At 36.6% G+C, this 23,715-nt stretch overlaps 1 protein-coding gene across 25 annotated transcripts in view; it reads right to left on the minus strand.

Annotated features, from left to right (window-relative positions):
* ESRRG (estrogen related receptor gamma) overlaps positions 1 to 23,715 on the minus strand; it is a 398,323-nt gene that overhangs the window by 38,655 nt on the left and 335,953 nt on the right. For all 25 annotated transcript variants that reach the window (XM_050315148.1, XM_050315158.1, XM_050315149.1 and 22 more), the window contains 2 exons: positions 14,808 to 14,918; positions 10,148 to 10,309 (listed from right to left, as the gene is read on the minus strand). In XM_050315148.1, coding sequence (XP_050171105.1) covers positions 10,148 to 10,309; positions 14,808 to 14,918 — 273 coding nt within the window. The remainder of the gene's footprint in view (positions 1 to 10,147; positions 10,310 to 14,807; positions 14,919 to 23,715) is intronic.

Below are 23,715 nucleotides of genomic sequence, written 5' to 3' on the forward strand. Positions count from 1 at the left end.
CTCTAGTGTTCTCATGCATAACATGTCAGGACTTGGTAAGCTTGCTGACTCTACCCTGCAAGTGCCATTTCCACTGAACTCGGAGCCTTCTGCATCTGTAGTTGGGTCTCATTTCAATATTTGATTTCATCTCAACTGTTAATGCAGCTGATTGAAACTGATGGTGCACAACATGGCAGAACAAAACATCTTGGGAGAAGGGTCAGAGCTATACTGTGAAATTTCCACTCATCTATAATATGTGCCTCAGGAGTCTGGGGTGGAAAATATCTTGGGCAGACCAATATACTGTCAGAGAACTTTGTCCTTATGGAATGTGTTTTCAAATTAAAGGAAGGTTGAGTGTTTCTTTTCTTGCATAAAAAATCACCCAAATATTTCTGCCTGCTATACAGGATAAAACTTGGAGATGATGAATTAAATAACATGGAACCCTGACTTAAAAAGTAACAGTTGAGTAAGTGCTCCATCTAAGAAGCTGAATACTGCATAGTTTAGATTCTATGTTTCTTGGGATTCTTTCTCAACACACATACATGCCTATAATGTATTTGCATAAATTGAGCATTGCCCAATAAAACAGCTTACTACCAATGAAGACATAAGTTCATAAAGCTCTTGTATGATCCAGCTGATGCAGAAGGCGATTACTACAGACTCTTTTTAAAAACTGCTGATTCTTTTATCAGGCTGGGCTGAGCCTTGCCATTACAACCCAGGTGCTCCCCTGTTATCTACACACTATATATAACCAGGCCCAGGTCACCATGTGCCCTGCCAGAAACGTGCTGACTGGCTAAGGGGGCATTGCAATTCAGGTAATTAATCCTATTCTAATGTAGGTTAAGCAGGTGTGAAGCTGAACTTATCCAGAGAGAAAGTAGAGGCATTCTCAGAATTACAGTATTTAACTGGTCTCAGCTGAGTTTAGGAAACTAGACCATCCTGTGTGTCTGACCCAGTCATACAGGTGGAGACCTGTCTGCTGTAAATCCAATCTGAGTAACTGGCTCTTTTCCCCCTTCCTCTTGGGAGGGGTAAAATCCCATCCTGGATTTACATATCAACACGTATGACTGAGAAGGTGCTCTTTTCTTCCCCACCCAGAACAAGGTAAATATATTTTTGTTGGAGGCTAAGTGAGATGAGTAAGTCAGATGTTTAGTTTAAAACAGCCTAAATAGCTACCATAAGAGGGCTATGTTGCTCTAATTTTACTTCTGCGTTTCCAGTGTCTACTATGATCCCTTCACACGCCAACCTAAATGACATGTAACATTGATTATCTTATCTCCAACAGAGCCTTCTGGAATTTTAAAACTGCCAAACCACTCTTTGTTTGGATCTTCTTTAAACTGTGAATCTGGCTGAAAAACAAACTTTATTTTTCTAGAGGAGTCCTGTAAATACATTAGTGATACTTAGTGAACATAAATGCCAGGCTCAGTTCTGCTGCATTTGCCTCTTCTGCAAAGTCCTCACTTAAGGAACAATGTCAAGATACCTTCCAACTTTCTTACTGTGTTTCTGAGCAAGGCATCTTCCTACCTTGCAGACACGTGCTTCTTTTAAGAAGCTGACCATCCTTGATGTAAGAACTGTACACTGAGGGGAAGTCTGGGAAAGGACACCCCCACAAAGACTATTTCAGAAGTTCAAATTCTTTCATACAATATGCTCTTAACTGGCAGCCTTTTAACAAGGTTGGCAGTTGAGCTAAATTATGGAGGGTGGTGATGGAATGACTTTAAAGAGGTCACATGCCTGAAAATCTAATGTGCCCAGTTATCTCCGGTATGGCACTCCAGATGCTGTCCCACTTGCACAAAGCCATTATTACTGAAGCCTTACATCCAGCTTGCTTACAAAAAAAAAAAAAAAAGGAGAATGGAGATTACAGTAAAATTAAAAAGGTTAAGATACATTTAGACTTCTTACCCTCTGGTAATGAGATTAATTCCTTGTTGGCTCAGAAGAAGGAAAACTGCTACTGAGTCATCTGCAATTTACACAGACCTAATCTAGTAAACCTGTTTGTCACACAAGAAGTGGGTACAAAGGTGAGTATTGTTGTCCTCTGAGTGGAAATACTTGCTTAAAGCTCGATTCTGCACACTGCAGCAGAGTCCTGAGGTGGTAAGTACACACAGGGGACAAAGGAAACTCTCAGCTCCCACTGATACACTGACTACTGATGGAGATTTATTCCTTCAGGGCCAGATCCTTAAACAACAGAGGCTGGCACAGCACATTTGACTTGTACACCCATGACAACTGATCCTAGCAAAGGCTCCTGGTCTGTCTCTATAGATTAACTGAGCAAACTACCATATGCATTTTTTTTTTATTATTTTTTATTGTAATGTCTGATCACTGACCAAGACCAAACCATTTCCTGCATTTTTTATTTTGCATTTTTGTACACCCCCTCCAAAAACATACAGAAGTGCTAATGGAACAGGTTAATAATTTTTTTTCATTCTTTTCCCTTCTCCTTTATTGTATTTAGCAGTGCACTCAAACACTTGCAAATATGCAAGGGGGCATTTTCAGCCTCCTGGTATTGCAGTGATACAACATTTACAAGCAAGAAAGCAGGCTCTGTAAGTCAGTTTACAAGTCACCCAGGGTAATGCAACACTCTTGATTTTGCTAGAAGAGTAATAGCAAATGGCTGCTACATCTTTTTATACTTTTGCATAAAAGACTCAAATAATAGCCATTTTTATTTACAGAAAGAAAATGAAAAGCACTGGCATTCATTACTGTTGATTTGCTCTCTTTTTATTAATCATTTCTTATTTTTAAAGGCCACAGGAGCGAACAACATAATGCAATGGTAGGAAGATATTTACCAATTTAGCACCTCATTATAAAACTACTCAGAAACCTCTTTGTCTCTCGTTTAACATAATAATTATTAGTGGCAACAAAAGTGGATCCCATACTTGCACCATGATTAGCAAGTGATGAATTTGGGTTGAATATATTGCACTTTGCTAAGTAAACCTTATTATATCCCAAATCCTCAGTCTAAAAAACATCTAATTTTAAGAAAATAATTTGTACTGCTGTTTAAATGCGTGTTTCCAAATTAACCAGTGATATTCTATAGAAAACTGCCTCTTTTATGCTTGAAGTCTCCAGCTGCCACACAATTTATATCTCTTTCCTCCCCTCTTTGTTTTTCAGCCATTTTCCCTGAATGTCAAAGTCAATTTAGTGCATTTCACTTTGCTGAATAAATCAGAGGCGAAATCCTTGCTAAAAGTGAAAATTTGATTTGCTAAAAGGAGCTTAGGGCAACTATTAATCAATATATCCAGAGTGTCAAAGCTAAGGCCATGATAGACATGCATTCATTTGGAGATTGGTTGAGGCAGATAAAGGGGGACACTGGGAAAAAAAAAAAAGTGCAACAGCCAGACAGTGTAGTGTGAATGTTGGGGGCGTGAGTGGAGTGAGAGGACTGTTTTACAAAATAAAAAATAATTGAAAAAAAACCCAAACAAACACCCCCAAACCAACCAAACAAACTAAAAGGAGACAGTCACTCAGAAGGAAAAAGCAAGTACTTTTATATGAATAAAAGGTGAACTTAATAGAGACATAAAGTCACTGTTTATTTCTGATTTAGAGAGAAAAGGATTTAAACAAAGGACTTTTTTCTAAAAAACCCTACAATGTTAAAACATAAGAATTGAGTCAAGTTCTTTTGTTACCTATTAATTCAATTTTTTTGCTTTCTTATGCTTTTGTTGATGATTAGTCTTAAGATTTTTCAATTAATAGATAGGGACTCTAAAGGCATAACTAGCAAGATTTTCTTGCGCTTTTAGTGTTTTACTACAGATTTGTTTTATATTTATGTATAATTTCATGTGATGAGATGTTTATATGTTTGGGATTACTTTTTCCCCCCTCAGTTAATTTAATGCAAGTAAAAAATGTCAGAAGTGGAAACTAACCTGGAAACTAAAGTGCTCTTTTTACCCCAGGATATCTCTGTCTAGCAGTAATAGAAACCTCCTCACCTCTCCATTGCTGTCTCTCTCAGTTCTGAACTGGAACCAGTGTTTTCTGACTAGGAGACACACTAAGAGTGCATGCATCTCTAGTCACAGGCAAGACCTGCTACTCTTCTGTACTGAAATCACGTGAAATTTTGCCACTGACTTCAGTTACAGTTCCATGAAGAATAGCCCACCACCATATCTCAGGTGGCTATATTAAATAATTTCAAAATAGGCAAACAGATCTTTTGGTTACTACCTTTTACCACTACTCGTTGTTTTGTTTTGAAAAGCCTTGAAGACTTGTGGATGTGTTTATTCATGCATTATCCTTGAAATCCTACATCATCATCCTCCCTGCCTTGCAAAATCACTTAAACCTTCTCTGCGACACTACTTTCAAAACATGAGGGAATGAAAATTTGCCACCATTCCTACCACTCCAAGTGACAGGATAGGTGAACTGCTGGCATTTTAGGCACACTGCTGCTCTGTTCTGCTTAGAGAAGCTTGACCCAACATGGTGGTCTAAACACTGGTAGTGTTGGGTGGTCTATCCACACTAATGCTCAAAAATAAAACTGGTAGCCAATTGCTGATTTCCCATATTGTACAATTCAGTCACAGAGGTCAAGGAAGTCATTAGTTTCAGAGAAACCTTTCAGCAGGAATCTCTACCCTTAAGGCCCAGGGAATGGTCTGCCTTAGATCACGTCACACGAGTTGTGAGTTCAAGAACATTTCTGTCATAGGAAGAGCAAGTCTCGTCTCCTCTACATGCACTCTCTACTTAGTGCATGTTTGTAGAAGGAGTTAAAAGTAGAGCAGATACAGGGCTTTTGATAAAGCATCCCAGTCAGCACATTGACAAAGGGCAGGATGTCCTGATTCCCCAGGAGGCTCAAGTTATTATTACTACCAACCTCTTAGCACCTAACAACTCATGCTCCATTCCACGTTACATGAGCAGTAAACACCACATTTACATGTCTACCTGTCTGTGGAGGGACAGGCACCCTGTGATGGGGTGCTCTCAGAAAGCTGCAGGAGTCCTCCCCATGTCTGAGGTGGTCCTAAATTCAGCTGGCACCACAAAAGACTAGAGAAGGCCTCAACCTTGGCAGAAAGAACAAATTTTACAGCAGCAAGCAGCGTGTCACAGACATACAGGAAAACACGTATTTCCCTTACAGGACTGAGATTCTGTACTAGCTGCCCCAGTAAACCATACAGAAAAAGATCTGGGCATGAACAGGATGCTGGCTCTGGCTGCACTGTATGTTATTATATACACCAGGTAGCTGCAACATATGATTTCAGGTATGACCATAAAAACACTCTGACTTTTTCTCTGGTATTTAAACACATACTGTATTTCCACTTAGAGGCAGATAATAAACAACTATGTGCATAAGAACATGCACCTAATTCCTATCTGCATGGACGTACCATGTGTGTAAGTGCTCATGCTTTCCTAAACATTAGCTTTCCAAAAGTGACTCTGGTCAACTTTTCTTCTATACTTTTACCTACATGGGGTGGTACTTCTGAAGCAGATGATGAGAAAAGGGCATTTTAGAAGTGACAATGCTGAAGCATATCATGTTCCCGTTCAGTATTACAATGTTAAACTACACCTCTGAGAGCTGCTTTGGAAAGGAAAGCTTAAATATTGTCCTCTACAAAGAGTATGCCAGAGCAACAATGTTTCATAAAAAATTAACATTAGCACTAAAATATTCAAAACGTTCTTGTATTTACTCCATCAAAATCATTCTCCCTCCCCTCTTTTTTTGTGGTTTTTTTTTTTTTTTAATGCTAGCACCAGTGACAGTATCAATTTCTAACTATTCCTTTCCTTGAACACGGTTACTGCTAACAAAACAGGGACACAGCTGAAGACAAGCAGGCTTATTTTACTAAATAATGTAACTAGTTATTTTTGATGTATTAGTCTGATTTACTGTTTCCAAACAAATTTTTCATCTTAAGTGCAAAAAAGTTGATTTCTATGGTCTGGTTGATGTTTTTTCATGCATGCAAATTTTTTAGAGAACATTTTGTCTTTAGCTTCCTGTTATGCACATTTTTAAGAGCTTAATGTTTGCCACCTCCACTTAATATGAAAGAACATTGCACATTTTCGCTGAATGTCAGCGAGAGAGTTGCATTACAGGAATCGCGCCTAAACAACTCTGATACCCTGATCAGGTATCAGCAGAATACCACTCCATACTGCAAAAGTTTAATCAATATAACACAACCAATACAAAATGGAAACTTCCCAAAATACAGTGCGCAAAGGGTAGGAAACTCAACCGCCAGAAAATATTGAATTAAGAAAGGCTCCCTTATTTAGAAGATATAAACTGAAATAAAATGAAACAAAGTGAAATAAAATAAATAAAACAAAATAAAAGCCTTACAGAGGCTTTATAATATATTTACAATTTATTTAGGTCAGTTAATAGGAGTTTTGTCTCATCAGGCAGGAGATGAGGCAGCATCAGCCTCTCCCAAAGCACCTCCAGTATTTTACTAACGAAGTTACAGTACATCAGAATATTTTAATCTGACACAAAGAACAACAATAGATCTGACTGCTGGGCCGATAATCTTCTTATCACACCCTGTGAAACCTAGCTCTAATATTTGACTGAGCCTCCATTACTCGGCAACACATTCTAAAAAGGCCAACAATGGAGAGAGAATGAAGTGGAGTGTGGAAGTACCTCCATATCTACATAAAAGAGATTAGAGGCGACAGCGTTCCATTTTACAGCTCAATCATATTGTGTTAGCATGCGCTTATCCGAGCGCGGATGAAATTGAAAGAGAAATAAAAAAGAGTCAGGCAGATAGGAACCATAAAAGCGAGGCATGAGCAATTTCCAAGGATATAAAAGGATGCTAATGGCGGGGCCCTGTCATTCTTAAAAAGGGCTATTAGGGCACCATCATCTGTTCTTGTGCCCTTACGCCTCCCTAACTAAAGTCAAGCATTTCCTAATGCCATTGTGATCTTTTTCTTCTTCAGATAAGACATGGTCATGTTTCATAACAACACACTTTCCATTTATTTGATTTATAAATGCAAGGAGACTAATTCTATTTACTGATAAAGGCCTTCCATATATATTTTTCTTTCAATATTTCCTTTTGTAGATGGTATAGACTTTTTGTTCAATAAAAGCAACTATTAAAATGTTTCCAATACCACAAAAATACTAATGATTTTATGAAAGCACCTGAACTTTGTATAATTTGAAAACATTTTTTAGTTGATGACTGCAAAGGGAAATGGTTGGCCAGGGCAGAATGCGTATTGCATTGTTACCTTTCCACAGGTAATCCCATTAAAAGAATTTCTTTTGGAATAGCAAAAAACATTGTTTCGCTTTCTTCCACAAAGACAAATTTTACATTGCAATGCTTTACAGTTGAGATCTTTATTAGTTATTAAGCACCTGATATATAAGGGCCTTTAATTACACTGAACCTTAAGAAATCACTATAGTAAAGAAAGATTTGCTGATTGCTGCTTTGCTGTGCTAGGCACAAATTCACTACTGGTGTAATTAATCGACTCTAAGAGATTTACACCAAGAATTTACTTAGTCTGCCAAGCTACAGTGAACTTTCATGCAATTTGCACCCTCTTCCCCATTCTGTTATGTTTCTGCCTATAGAAACATTTGTTAGCTTAGAAAACAAGTCAGCTAGAACCACTCCAGGCTCTTCTACAAGTTGTTTTGTGCCAGACATTAGCTGAGTGTAGGCAGTTCAAGTTCAGCAGTACTCCATCATTCAAAACCAAGCTACAAAAGCTCATCACTTGCCCTTTGGCATGTCCAGCCCTTTTGCATTTTGATTTTTGCATTCAAATGACAGACAACAAGCACAAATTTTATCACTGTTCTCTGTTAGTTGAAGACTTATAAAAACATTGTCTTAATTTCCTTTTTTTGTGTGTTTTTTTGTTCCTTCTCATTTGTAAATGGAATCAGGTAAGTAAACTTACCTAGTGTGGCTTTACCAGTGGAGGTACAGTTTTGAACCTACTTTGTACTAAAACGCTGTCTCATGGTAGAAATTTTCCTCAACTGGTTTAGATCACAGACTTTAAATTTTCAAGGCCAGTTTACAGCATCCAATACCTTTTCCAAGCTAACCAAAGCCATCATTTTAAAGGCTGATCAGTCTCATCCCTCTGTTCTTCTTATCCCTCCAGCCAAATCAAAGCTCCCCAGCATATTCACAAATCAAACTAACAAAAGTTTCCCTGAAACTGCTATGGAGCATGACTGACTTCTTTGAGAGATACTCTATTTTGGTTAAGGTGATCTAAGTATCTTCTAAAGATGAAACTCAAACTCACCTACTTAACTCACTCTGACTTAATTTGGGGTGCTTTATTAGCAACCAGTGTAAGACAAAGTAGCTACTATAATATAGAGTGATGTTTAAATTAGTTTACAATTTGCTTGGGCTCATCTAGAACTGCTCTGAACAAAGCCATTCAGAAATGTCAGCTGTGTTCCTAACCACTGTAACAAATTGTTGCCTGAACGCTGCACACCTAATGACTTCAAATTAGCTCCACTGCGATATTGCCTGACAGTTCGTTACGACTGTTAGCAACATAGCCGGCGTATCATGACCAATAAATTGGTTTCAGTGTGGGCTGGGAAAGGGACTTCCATCAATTTGATTAAAGAAATTACTGTAGCATTCAAAGCATAAAGACAAACTAGTTTAAGGAGACAGAAATAAGTTAACTGTACCAGAAAAACATCGCTTGTGATACAAGAGCTTGTTTATACCCCGTTTGTGGCAACAGAGAGTGACTAAATTTCAAGTCGCATAGTAACTATTTTAGAGCCTGTGCGTTGTTATCTTTCATCCAAAATAATACTCCATAAGTGTACAAATTACTATTATTCTTTTATTGTGTTTATATATATATATTGCATTTATATTTATCAAAGATGACCCAGCAAAACTAGTTATTACAAGGGATAAAAAAACCCCCAACAAACAGCAAGAATATTTGTGATTGGCTTTGAAATGAGAAATAAAATATATCTTTGATAAACAAACAACTGGATTATTTATTCTACTATTAAAGTATTGCAAAATCACATCTAAAGTGAGAATGAAGTATGATTCTGAGGAATTAAAGGTTAATAAGGCTTCACTATCAAAATTAGAAAACTAATGAGCTGACAAAAACACACCAACATGCTCACTCATCTGCTGGACTAGAAAAATACCTTAAGAAACAACAAAAAAAGCTGGCCTTTTTTTCTGTGACTTTACTGTTCGTGAAAGGTGATAGACTGAGAACCCTGGAGACTTCCCTGAGTTTGTCTACTAGCTCACAGAGCAAGAACAAACACCTCAGCAATGGGGGGAAAAATATATACCTGAATTGTTATCTGAAGAAATCGCTAATCTTCTGAGAAACTGCTTTTGATGACCCCCATTTTTCTTGCTAATAAGAGTGCCAGTCAGCTTTTACAGTATCAATGCATTAACGTAAAGTAGACTGCAGTCCATTTCTTGCAGACCAAGGAAATACTAAGTTGTAAGAGGAGACTTTTTGGTACAATTCAGTACTTTCTACTGAATTGCTGGTACAATTCCGTTCTCACTCTAGTTCAATCAATGAAGAGAACAATTCCTCTGTGCCTGGCCCAAATATAACCGATTTTTTTCACCTCCTCTGGTCAGTAAAAGGTAGTGCTGCATTTATGTTACAGAGCAGACAGACTTAAATTCAAGTAATGCTGAATCCGATGGCTACAGGGGAGAGGACTTGCACTACCCTTCATACCAGGCTGATGCTCTGGACAGTAAGGTAAGTTTATCTTCATAAAAGCAATACATGAAAAAAATGAATTCACTGAGCAGCATGTAAAACTTATTAACATAGTAACACTCACTGCAACAATACCACTAACTTAAAAGTTCACATATGTTACTATCTAACCTATGTTCCACGTGAATAAACTGGAACCTTAAGAAAACTTCATGCACTGTAGGGAGAGAAAAATTAGTATTTTTTACCAGAAGAGAATAACCCATGCAATGATTTCTGTATGTTATCTGTTTGCAATAAATACTGTATGTACCTGGAATATGCTTAGCCCATCCAATGATCACCACCAGTTCTCTGTCTGCCAGGTCACAAAGAGTGGTAAGTGCTTTGATGTCACTGTCTGGAACAGTGGGGTCAGGCATAGCATAGATCTTCTCTGGTTCAGCCACCAGCAAATGGGAGACAATCTTGTTATCTGTAAAAACGGTCCAGAACAATACAAGATCACCAGCAGTATCATTCGACATTTCAAACAGATGGCTCAGATTTAAAAGTCCACAAGACTTTGTCTTAAAACACTTGACCTAATTACACCTTATCGTAACTTCATAGGCTTCTACAAGTGGTTACAGCATAAACAAATCTGATCCATTAACAATGTTTATCAAGCCAGACAGACATTCTTAATACAGTAATATTCTTAATACAGTAAAATTAATATTCTTAATATAGTAAAATTAATGGAACACAGAAACACATGATTACCTTCTATTACAGAAATACAAACTTTATAGAAAACGATTCATGCATTATAATATACTTTGGACTGTGTAAATAGAAAAGTTTTGCCTGCCTTTAACTACCTGTGACCCACCCCATTCCCAAAGGGAAGTGTATTTCTTGTGAGAGTAACTACCACAAGCAATTAGTCAGTCACTGAAATCTGCACCTTCTGTCAGCAACTTCAACTACCATTCTTTCTATTAGATGTTGCTGTTAAACTAAAGCCACAAAATGGGTCTCAGGACTTTCTCAGTGCTCATTATCTCAAATATCTTAAATTAAGGGTATCCTGCCTGTTGAAATGTTAAGAATGAATCCGTATTCCTTGGGGCCTATGCTGTGAGAAAAATGGGGTGCTGTCTTACATGAACTTGATGTTCAGTGAAACACAGAAACTTACAATCAAGTATACAATTAGCTTCTTTAAGTGTAAAAATACCCTAATGATCTCCTTTCATTTTCAAACAGGAATAACCATAAAATCAATGAGAACAGTGTGAAACATAAAAGTATGCAAACTTTACTTCAGAAAACTCGTTTTCTGCAAAGAATGATATTTTATCATAGTCACATACTGCTTATTTCTATCTATGTAGCATTTTCATTCATGTGTGTAATATTTACTTTTTTTATCCAGATGACTTGTAAAATCTATTTGGAATAATCAATTAAGTTATATGGAAGAATGCAGAGAAGAAAAAAGAAGAGCAGAGCCTCGAAGATTTACAATACAGTGTTGCTGTTCTATAAGTAGGATAAACATAAAATGAGCACTATATCCATGTGAAGGCACAATGGAAATATTTTATCTCTATACAGGAGCCTGATTTATTGCTCTGAAAAGGCAGAACTGAAAAATGGAAAACGGACTAATTCATTAAGCCTCCTAATACGGGATACATTACCATACTTCCCAATATAGTTACATTTTATTTTTCATGGTAGGTACATCTTTTGACCTCAAATGCACCATCACAATTTAAAGCCCAAATGGCACCTTTCAGTGATTTTACACGAATCTGTTCCCTTCAGTGGGATAAAGAGTTATGGGGCTTGATGTAAATGGGATTCCACCATGAGAAGAAGCCAAGTATTTTCTGACTGGAGAGAAAGCTGACAGAATGAGTAGAATTTTCCTCATCTGTATATAAGTCACAGGATGGACCACACTGTCCTTTTGCAGTGAAAGCTGACTGGGATGTGACTTGCCCAGCAGTGTCAGAGAGGATTCCTACTAGTCCATGACATATTTCCATAACATACTCACTTGATTCAGATTTCTGATACTTTACTGCTCTTTTGTGACAGAGACTCCTTGATTCTGATCTACTGTCTTGACAATTTTTGCCTTATTCCAAATTCATGTGTCAGAAGTTGTGATATATGTTAATCCTTCATATAATAAGTGCAAGAGCCAACTGGAAACCATCACATCAAGCATGTTTTATTACATTCATGCTTTATATGAACTATAGGAACTATGCCAACTGAGCAATTCTTGATCTCAATATTCTACTGATTATCAAAGTGATTAATGAAGAATTCTATTCTTATTTAAAGATGACAGATGGTAGTTTTAACTTATACTGGCAAACAGCCTTTGGACATTTTTTTAATTCTTTAAACAGCATCTTCATATCCTTTTCAATTTCACACTGAAAACATGGGAGTTAGAAAAGTTAATATTACTTCTTCCCAAATCCCAATATTTTAACATGGTTTGAAAAGCAGAATAAATGAATTACAGAGTTTCTTAACATCCACACATACGTAGCTGAGGACCTGAGCTTTAACCAGGGGTTTTAACCAGGTGTAAATGTATGCCCTCTTAACCCCAAGTTCTGGGACTTTTTTCCAAGGAACAGAAGAAATGGCCAAAGAACCTCTTCCATTTTTGTATAAGGTTCCTCACCAATGGCATTGTCTAAATGATTCAGGAATATTTTATAATTTGATTCAGGATTCACAAAATCTTTTTTTTTTTTTTTTAAATTTTGTAATTAATAAGATCTATAGGCAGACCACTAGATTACATGGTGAAGCTGGAAAATACAATAAAGATCAGAAGTAGGTGTAGAGAAGTTCCTCCAAACACCTGTTCTTTCACTGTATAGGGAACAAGCTACATGTACTGGCTCATGCATAGAACATAGGAAAATTCTGGATGTACTTAGAAAACTCCATCACTCAGGAAATTGGATAGCCATGAGCACTGTTTCTAGGTAAATCTTATTTAATGTTTCCCTAATTAGAATCAATAGAACCCAATTTTCAATCCTGTGCCTTTGTTACACTCAAAATATCTGTCAGGGTCCAGAAAATCTCCCAGGCTACTTCCACACCAACCCAATTCAACTGTTTCAAGTCTGGACACTTACATGTCAAGATGTGAAAATTAAGTTTTATGAATGTTTGTTACAGGAATGTTTGCAATTGGACAAGTTAAAGAAAATGAAGGGAGGCACTTAGATAATGAGTAATGATTTATGAGGAGGTTAGTTTATCTCAGACAAATGGAGCTTACAGAAATTGGTGTAGTTATCATCTTAAAAGTAATGTAGTAGCACTTTGCAGTAATCATGGGTTTACACAGAGATTCTTGGGTGTTGGTACAACTGCATTAACCTCAGTTCATGCCTTAAGGGCTTGGGGCTTTTGGGTTGGAATTTTTTTTTTTTTTTCTGTTTGGTCTTGGTTTTTTTGGTATGTTAGGCTACCGACATTTCTACTCAATGACAATATCAAGTAAATGAAAAACCGAAAATCTGTGCACCCAGGAAAACTAAACCTCTAATGAAATTAAGCATTAGAGTTTATTAAATTTTATTGTATTATCAGAAAGTTTTTATTATAATGTGCAAAATCTGCTTAGTGCAGCCCTAGATTGTATTTACAGAACAGTGGGACAGCTTATGGAGGCTGAGTAGAAGATGCCAGATTGGACAATTGAAGGAATATAATCAGCATAATGTTTTTTGGAAAGGCAAAAGGAAACTATGCCATATGTTCACTTAAGCCTTAATTTTATGTAAAACTGGCTGTTTTTTCTTTGACACAGCTAAAATGCCCTTTCACTTACAGTTCAAAGACTGTTTATTTGCTCTCCAGATCCCCATATGCTCAAACGTATTGTACACAGCACTGTCCCCTACTGGGGAACACGATCGGAAACGAATTCCATTTTCAATACAGCCAGGTATTTTCAAGAGGCTAAAACTGACATGTGTTTTGTCAGAGGCTTAGGGGCAGAGGCAAACAGGAGACAAGGAGGAATTCGCCCTCCTTATTTCTCTGGCTTATTTATCCATTTTAGGAGCGAATTAACCTTCTCAGCAGGAGTAACTGGACATGTGTATTCTCGTTTGAATTTGGAGGAGTTTACAATACTTAATACAGCGTGTATGCCTTTTCAGGGTAATACACCACCCTCTTGCACTACGGCTATAATGCTATTAAATTTACTTCATGGAATTAGTACAGTCACTGCTTGAGTTTATATAAGCTGCAAAGCAAAACCCCTAACTATTTTTAGTTAATCGCAAAGAGGATGGAACTTGTATTTTAGCAATGAGATGATCATCTCTCTCTCTCCCTCCTAATTTCAGCCTGGCAAGATACAATCAAGGACATTATTAAAACATAACAAAACAGAGCAAAAAAATCCAAGAGGGTACTAGAACCCAAACTACCAATCTCTGCTTTGTTATTAATATGGCATATTGCTGTTTTAATCTAATGCTAGGTAGTGTATTAATCTATAGGTATAAATTAATGAGGCTCTTAATGTATTTTCATTGGGAGGTTGAGCAGTCGAACTCATTTAGTTAGTGAAAACTACAAAAATCACTTTCTTGTGAAATCTGAAAGTAGAAGCTTCAATGAGCTAATGATCACAGTATAAACCATTTTATGTACCACTGAAAATAAAGATAACCTGTAAATGTAAAATTTGCACTGCATAAACCATGCTTTTATACACTTCCACCTGTAAAAAGCACTCTTTGTTCAACTCCACTTGAGAAAGATGAGCATATTTAAAACAAAACCTGTTAACAACTAAATTGTTATAGTCTTCATGGCAATATCCTCTGACCAAACCCTTGTTCCACTCAGAAGGAGCTTAGCAAAGAGGACTAGGAGTCAATATACCTTGTACTCAAAGAGAAATTCTGTGTATCTGGTGTACTCACATGGCTTTTTTGCTGGCTGAACTAGCTGAGGGTTCAGGTATGGGCTGTTCTCTGCATCTATTCTGCGCTTGTACTTCTGGCGACCTCCGCGTACTCTGTCTAGGCGGACACCTACATTTGGAAAAATAAACAAACATGTAATTAAATGTATTATGAGGATGCCTTTTAGGTAACAATCTTCTACTTCCTGCCTTCCAATATTTACATTAAAAGCATATTTATTTCAAAAGATTAATTTTAGAAAGCAAGGGAAATCAGTACTACAAGTATTTGCAAGCTGTTTAGATTTTCACACATGCAAGACCAAGTATACAGCATAATTTCTTGTTTGTTTAAAACCATTCATTCATTTTTACATATTATTAAAAACAGCTAACAAGTTTAGTTTCCATTTGAAAGAGTTTGACCTTCTGTTATCTTTGCCAGAAGAAGAAGTTCAAAGATATAGAAGCCTAACATTATGAGTACAGAAGTACAGAGAATCAGAACTTTAGAAACAATGAGTGCTGTATAAAGTTTAGATAGTCAAAACCAATGCTTTTAATTAGGATGGATTAACATGGCCAGAGGGTACAAACTAAGTATCCTTAGTAAAGTAAGAACATATATGTGGCTTAAAGACCTGAAATGGTTCATGAGGGTTTGAAAGAAATCGTACAGCTGTGCATTTAGATGTCATCAGTGATGACTTAACATTTGTGTTCTACCTCCATACTGATCATTGCTTTAAGAAAGCATTCTGCTACCTGTTTAGTACAGCTATATAGGAGTTAACCTTCCTGAAACAAGCTACAGCTGCTCTCATCAACAAAACGAAAAAAGAAGGAAGGGTGGAAAGATGATACGTCCTATAAAACAGCGAAATATTTCTTTCTGGTCACCCAGGCAAATTTCTAGACAACCAGGATGAGTGTGACTATAACCAAGTAGTAACACAACACTGAAGTTGAAAAACTTGGCACATATGCAGGGTAACAGGACAATACCAAGTGCAAAATTTGTCCCTGGTGACACAGACTTAACTACACAAGAATGCAAGGACACATTACATATGTGATCCCTGTGAGCAATGTAATAAAGTGCAACTCACTTTCTCACTCTTCATTGTTTATTTTAGCTCTCCTCCATCTATTTACATTTTCTACTGCCATTACTGTGCCCTACTCTACTACTTCCCATCTCTCTTCTCCCTTGCACAAAATACCTCCCAGAACTGGCTTCTGGACAGCAGGGGAAGTCATCACCAAAGAAGTCACAGTTCATGTGCACAGCAAGAAGAACACAGCACAGAGTTTACTGTTTATGAAGCTGCACTGGTAGCACAGTCTAGTTACCAGGAAACATCTGTCAATCCCCTTTCATTCTTAAAAAACAAAGAGGATTGACTGAGTTTTGGTGACAAAAAATTATTTTGCCAACTAGCCACAAATCCAGGGCCAACTGTTGTTTGTTGGGGAGGTTTTGTTTCTTCTTCGCTTGTAATTCTTGCTTTTTTCTTATCTTTCTTTTGTTGTTCTATCTCCTACTGTCCAAGCTGTACATGAAGCTAACACATGACAACACTCACTAGCTGACCCAAGGAAGACAGCAGTTTACAGATCTAATTCCATGCTCCTCTCTCCGCAGGGAAGGCTTTGTGTGCATGTGATTCTCATGCACCCAGACGGACCGTTGGCATCTATAAAGGTTACTAACACAGAAGATACTCGGCTTAAGGACACAACCAACATCTGCAACTATAATGCAGTGAATTGTATACAACAGTGCTCAGTAGCTTCTGCCCACCAGGAAAGTGGGTAATGATCACCTCCACTTAACAGTGAAATTTAATTTGTTTTACTGCAGAAGACTGCGTATGTCACTCTGTCAAACTCAAGAAGCACATTTCTCATTATATGCTACCAATTATGATTTTGTGAATCACATTAAAAACCAACCACACACCCAAAGAGGTCAATAAGTGTATAATTATGAACAAAACCTTATTTATGGTAATTACCTATATAACTTGCGACTGATTCATGGTCTAAGCTATTTGATAAAATTTATGGTGATCCGATCAACAGAGCATGGTAATTTTTGTTTGGTTTTAAAGTTATACTTAGAAATGCGCAACTACAAGACCACTTTAAAAACTGACAGTTCAGATATTTTCAGAACTAATGATAACTCACTGGTCTTCACCCTTGAATCAGGAGCTTGAGGTACACCTGAAGCAAACGACCTCCAGGACAATACATTGCCATAAAAACAAATAGCAAAAGACCAAGGTTTGATAGTTGAACATTCAGAAATAGGCACAGGATTAGAACTAGGCACATGCAATATTGGTGGGATTATGAATAAGACTGCCCAGCATTTGAAGAAAAATAGATAGAAAATGATTTTTGCATAATTCAGATGCCATCTTTCTTTCTGCTTGGGAGCAGATTCCATAGTGATAAAAGATGGATAGCATCAGACAGAAGTATGTTTAATCAAAAGGTAATGGAACTGAAGCTTAAATTAAAATAATATAAATCTACCAAGATGAACAATTTTTTTACCTCCTTTTCATTTGATGATATACACAGTCAAGCCATTCACATACTCAATGGAAGGAAATACAGACAAATATCACAATAAAGAAATTATACTTAGATCCATGCCCTCATGTAATATACATAGCTGTATCTGCAAATAAGGCTTTCCTTTAAAAAAAATTCTAAATAACCAGGGAGAAACTGTATTGCACATTTTAAAATTATCTAGGTCTATAATAGTACTAATTCTAATGTGAAAACATTTTTGATAACATAATACCAATGGACTATAAATTAGAGGTTTATAACCCTTTCATTAAAACTGATACAGAGTTTACCATCATTTTGGCTTTTAAAATTTCCTTGCTCTTACTACTAGAAGAAAGTAGCTACCTCAGAATCAATTTCTGATAATCTAACACACCCTAAGTGGTATTTTACTTCCCAAGAGTCCTTATGGAAGTAAACAATGCAAGACACTGCTTAAGAAACTATACCCATCTGATATTCCATAAAAACCTTGAAGTTTGGCAGGTAGCAAACTGAAATCCAGAGGTTCTGTGTATATTCATGCATTTTCCCCTGTAACTCCTATAACTTGTATGAGAGAATTCATTACATAAAGATACATTTATCTGCTCTTGAGACAGTAACAACTGATGCCTCCTTTGTTAGAAAAACAAAGGGAAGAAAGAAAAACATTTTTTTCCACAAAAATCTTCATGTGGTGCAGGAGGAGCTTTAAGTCTTGATCACAGATGTAACTGCTATAATTCCACACAGTCTGTATTCAGATTACTAAGGAGGATATTGTGGCATCTAGCTAATGTACTAGGGAGAAGTTAAGTAGAAATCTGCTTTAGCTCTGCTGTGCATGTGGCTTGCTGGAGTCTTCAGCAACTCAGTTCACTCATCCTATCAGTCTTCAACCATGAAGTGAAAAGAAAGATACACGCTCCACCCAAATAAACTCACGTACCATCACCCAATGAACTGCATTGTACATATTATGATTACAGTTCTTCAGAGTCAAAACATCCATTAATGTCACTGAACACAGTTCCATTGGAGACAGGGAAGTTATCTCCCTGCATTCCCTAATGCTCATTTTAAAATCCCTCAACAAACAAAACCAAGAGCCTTAATGAGAAAAACAAGGTGACCAAAGAGTACAAGTAGGAAGAACGGGCTTGCTACCAGCTGGGAGACCAGTTACATCCAACATTCAAGTGTAACACATTCACTTTATATATCAGTACATGCCCAGCTCATGAACTCACCTGTTCAGGAGTGATGGGTAGCAACAGATTTAGACATGATTTACAAATCTCAGAAGTTAAGGGTTAGACTAGAACTGTAGTATATGGAGACTTGGAAACTATTGCAATCAATGCAATACCTACTTTTTTCAAAGAAAGAAATAACACATACTAATACAACATAAGAATTTCTCCAGCTTGTCTTGAGGGAAAAAAAATGCTTTCATAGTCACTAAACAAGCTTCTAGCAAAAAAGATTACCTCCTGGTTCCTTACAAAATCTTTGCATGATTTCTATCAAATGCTTACTAACACATAACAAAATTACATTGGGCACTTGCTCTACAGTGGATGTGTCTACATAGTCTTGCACAGAAATAACTGAGGACTAGAGCTGCTGTACCAAATGAGCTACCCACCACGTACTTCAATCTAAACACACTTAACAAAGGCAAACCTGAACTCGTTTTCTCTGTATTTCCTTGTCTGTTCCTCCCTCACCAATAAATACAAATTAGTATTTCTATTCTCTATTCTAGTCCTTTTCTCACATTGCCCTAAAGACCTCATGTGGGACAGGTACTCACTGTGACAATGCTACATAATCAAAAAGATTGTCCTTATTATGGATTTTGCAAGTTAGGTCCTCAGTATGATAATCCTAATGAACCATGTCATCTCATTTTCCATACAGATCCAAGCCATATTAAAAGTATATATACTCTTTATTCCCTTATCACCTATTCCTATTCTTTTTTTCCATCCCCTCCTTCTTATCTTGGCTACAAGGTTCCACTGTTTATTTGTTCACTTGACCCACAAACATTCTTGTCCTTTCCACGGAGCTCTGTACCCACAAGAAATTCTCAGGCCAAACTGGAAGGCATTAATCCAATCCCTAAAATCAAGACCTACCACATCAGGACTGCCTGTAAGAAATTGTTCACTACCTTTAATCATGAAGCTTTATATTTTGGAAAAAATAAATCTAATTCACATAAATATGAACTAATATCTGAATAAATCAAAAATCCCTCTCTACCTTCCAGCACATCAGTAAAGAACAGGTTTGAGACCAAAATCAAACCTGCAATTTTGACTTCCTTCAGAAATTTCAAATTCTGCTTTCTTCCTGTTTGCCCTACAAAGAGCCTTATGATAAGCTGGTATGTTCTACATCAATGCCACTCTGGCAAGCTCCACCTCTAACACAGCATTTGATAGGTACAAAATATATTCCTATCTCTTTTTTTGATACATGTAACTGGCTAACAATCCATTTTCTACAGATGTTTGCAAGATTCTCAGCATTGTGTTAAATTTTACAGTGAGACTGGTAAGAATGAATATCTACATAACTGCATCTTGCCAAGCTTCAGAGGAATATCAGTAGCAGAGGGGAAAAAAAAAACCAACTCAGATTAACAGCAAAACTGGAAAGCACAAAAAGAATTTTACTGGCAGGTTTGGATGTGGTTCTCCTTTGGGACAGCATCTTGATAAGAGTGTTCCAGTTCACCTGATCATACCGTGATTATTTCTAAGACTGCTGAGCGAGCTTGAGTGAATATTATAAACTCTGTGTTTTGCTTTTATTCACATAGAACAGAAAAACCAGTTATTTTTCCACTATGAACACAGGCAGAATGTATTTAGACTTAAGAATGCACCGACACCTAGATAGTCTGTAGACCGCTTCAGTAACCTCTATAGTTTGGCATTAGAGGCCAGTGCATTAACCCCTCAGTCTGAAGGATTTGTAGTGGGAAAAATACTTCCACTTTAAACCATGGAAGTCCTCTCTCAGCAAGGTAAAGGTGCAGAAAGTAACAGTGCTTGAAGAAATAGGATAATATGAGCTATCTTTTTTTTCTGGATCTGCATATTGTTTTGTGTGCTGAACTACAAAGATGCCAGAGGGCTTCTGAAATCAGTTTACAAAGTATCTGGATACCATATGCAGGTAAAGATCCAGCTAGAGATGTAAAATACATGTCTACTAGGCAGGCAAGATTTTGAAAACAGGGTCCTAAGTCATCAAAGAAGATAAAAGCTATGACTCACATTAAAGCTTTCCTGATCTACAGCTGAATTAACAATTAGCAGGGGAAGGCTTTAGTGTTTTGTCTTCTGATAGCTATCTGCACAATTACTTAGTGTAGCATAGGAAGTCTAAAAATCATCTTCCTACTTTACATTCAGCCAGTACCAAAAAGTATTTGTTAATATGGGATAAAATTGGCTGTCCCCTAGAGGTGCCTATAAAACAATTTAGTTCATGAACCAACCTATACAATTGACTGAAAGACAAAACAGGGCTTATTATTTTAATATCTAACTTGCTCTGTGACTATAAGTTGTCTAATTTATCTGTTCCTATGACAATGATTTGTAAGAAAACAATTTATTATTAAAAACACCCAAATTAATCAGGCTAATTAAAATACTTAGTGAATTATTCCAGGCTGAAAAATCAAAAGAGATAACAAGTGCTTCAAACCAATCTTCCATTTCAGATTTTGGTTATGTTTAATAGTTAACAAAGTTTCTAGGCACCCAAATGTAAGCAACTTTGGAAATTTCATTTTTGTTCTGGGAGGACGAGATGAGAAGGCTGGATTTTTGCAAAGGAACTGATAAAAATATCTCTTGGGTTAAAGCCCAAAGGTTTGTTTCTTTCAGTTTGACAAAAGAACTGATAAATGTATTACTTACACAGCTCAGTACTCAACCTCTCTTCAAAGGAACATTAACTTGGCATGAACTAATCATCTACATCCTGAAAATTTGTGCACTTGTGCACTGTCATTTATCCATTAAAATACAAAAGAATGTGTATAAAATCCCTAGTTTTCCCATGTAAATGAGATTTCGTGTAAATAAGTCCTATTATTTCTTACCCCAACTGATTTCCTTTCAAGAACAGTCCATAAACAAAGATGTTCCCTCAAAGAAAATGTGGAATAAAATGTTTAAGAATCCTACTGTTGCTTTACATTTTTTAATGGCTCCATATCCTAATCTGTGACACTCACAAATACAAATTAGGTCACAGGCAACAGGTGACAAGTTTTAATTGAATGTCTTCTGTCTGCAATTCTGACAAAAGGTGAATGGAAATAAATGAGTCTGGCAAGACAGCCCTGAGCCTTACAATACCCAATACCTCATTATTTTTAAACAGCTATCTATAAACTGATGCTGACAAGCCTTGAACCTTTTATTTCTGTTCAAGAAGAGGTGAATGTGGGGAAAGAAAGAATAAAAAAAGAGAAACATGACAGCTACTCTGTTGCATTAAACATGCAACACCCATTATCCCATTATTAGCTCTCAAATATTACAAAAGAATATCTTTTATACTTCACACAGAACTTAGAAAAAAAAATCTGCTTCTTTTTGAACGAGATATGCTCTATGCACTTAGTTACTAGTGCCTAAATTTGATCTTGTCCAAGTGTTATATTACAAGATTTTCACTGGAATTATGCTAGACTCATGCTGATTTTAAATGGACTGAAATTAGGCCAGTGAATGCACATTATAAAGCTTCTACTTATTTTCCTTCAATTTTCCAAAGTGAGGAAGAGCCTGTGTTGCAGCAAAATGTGCATATTTGTAAACTGTGAAGGAAAAAGCAATGCACAACTAGGATTGTGTACATATAAAGCCCTGATGTTTCTGCAATTAAGCAGTTAACATTACATAATAGTTCTCTCCCCACTACCTGGATTACTAATATACTAATTACCAGGAAGCAGTGTAAAATACTGCAACAGCTTTTATGAATAACAGGGAAAATACTGTTGCTAATTGCACCATTAAATTTCATGTCAATGTGCTTATATATCACAACCATACTATATAGTAGTATATGCCTTATTTTTTTAATTATGCATACAACGTCCTGGGACAAGGTATAAGAATAAATAAAGGCAATCTATCACTAACTAAATACCACAGTTCTTACCTTAATTTATTTAAATATAATTACAGAAGATGCTATCTTGTTTCAGAGTTCAAATTACAACCAATTTAATGAAGTGGAGCTTGCTGGGCTGTAAAGTCATTACTGCATCAATACACTTGTAACCATTACTTTAAGGTGACAAGTGCAGACCGGGAAAGTCGGCTTGGCTGATGATCCAAGGAGAGGACATGGAACGCCAGGAGACAGAAAGGTCAAAAAGTAAGTTTGAGCAAGGCCATACCAATGCCTGAAGGTCAAAAGCAGGCCTTTATTCTAGAACACATCACTAGAGCTTATAAAGAATTCAAGAGCTATGCTAGTGACAACTCTAATAGAAAAGAAGTCTAACTGAAGTTCTGGACCATTTGCTGGCAACTCTCAAGAGAGAAGGGAAGATTGAAATGAAATGCATTATAATAATCGGACTGTGAAGTACCAGTAGCATGAACAAGATCTCAATACCCTTTTCAGATACGATAATGTGCAGTTTCACAATATTTCAGTTAGTGGCTTGGATGATGTGGGACTCTGGAATTAATCTGTGATCTAGAAGTCACGGGAAAGTTCTTAATGGTGTGAGTTGAAACAGTTAAACAAAATCATATCGATTCTACTGGGTCCAAGAAGTAACCTGCCTAGAATTAAAATTTCTATCTAGAGGAAGTGATTTCATTTTGCTGGAACAGAACCAGAGTAAACTAAAGGATGCCTTTTATTATTCTAGAGCTTTAAAACAGATGCAAAAGTTCACTGACACATTAAGTTTTTTACCCTAACACACATAATTCCAAAGGTTAGGATTTTTTTTTTCTTTTTTTGTTTTATTATCCTCTTCTCTATTTTTTTTCCTTTGGCACAAAATATTTTTCATCTTTCTCAAGGAGTAGCCATTCTGTGATGAACTACACAAGAGTAAGACGAGCAAAATTTAGTTTCCAAATTGCACTCATCTGGCAAATTAACTTTATGGTTAAGGTGGCTTTATATTGCCAGTTGAATCTAAATTTGCCTTAGTGTAAATGTATGTGTTCTCACAGAATTATGGACTTCTCCAAGGCTTATTCATGAAAACACCATTTTGACATTGTCTTTTCTCTTAGCAATTTCTTAACAATATTCTCTCTGCAGTCTTTCTCCTATTTATGTATTGAGTAATT

This window comes from Myiozetetes cayanensis, unplaced genomic scaffold (assembly GCF_022539395.1).
Source record: "Myiozetetes cayanensis isolate MyiCay16 unplaced genomic scaffold, myiCay2020 scf2-11, whole genome shotgun sequence".
Lineage (NCBI taxonomy): Eukaryota > Metazoa > Chordata > Aves > Passeriformes > Tyrannidae > Myiozetetes > Myiozetetes cayanensis.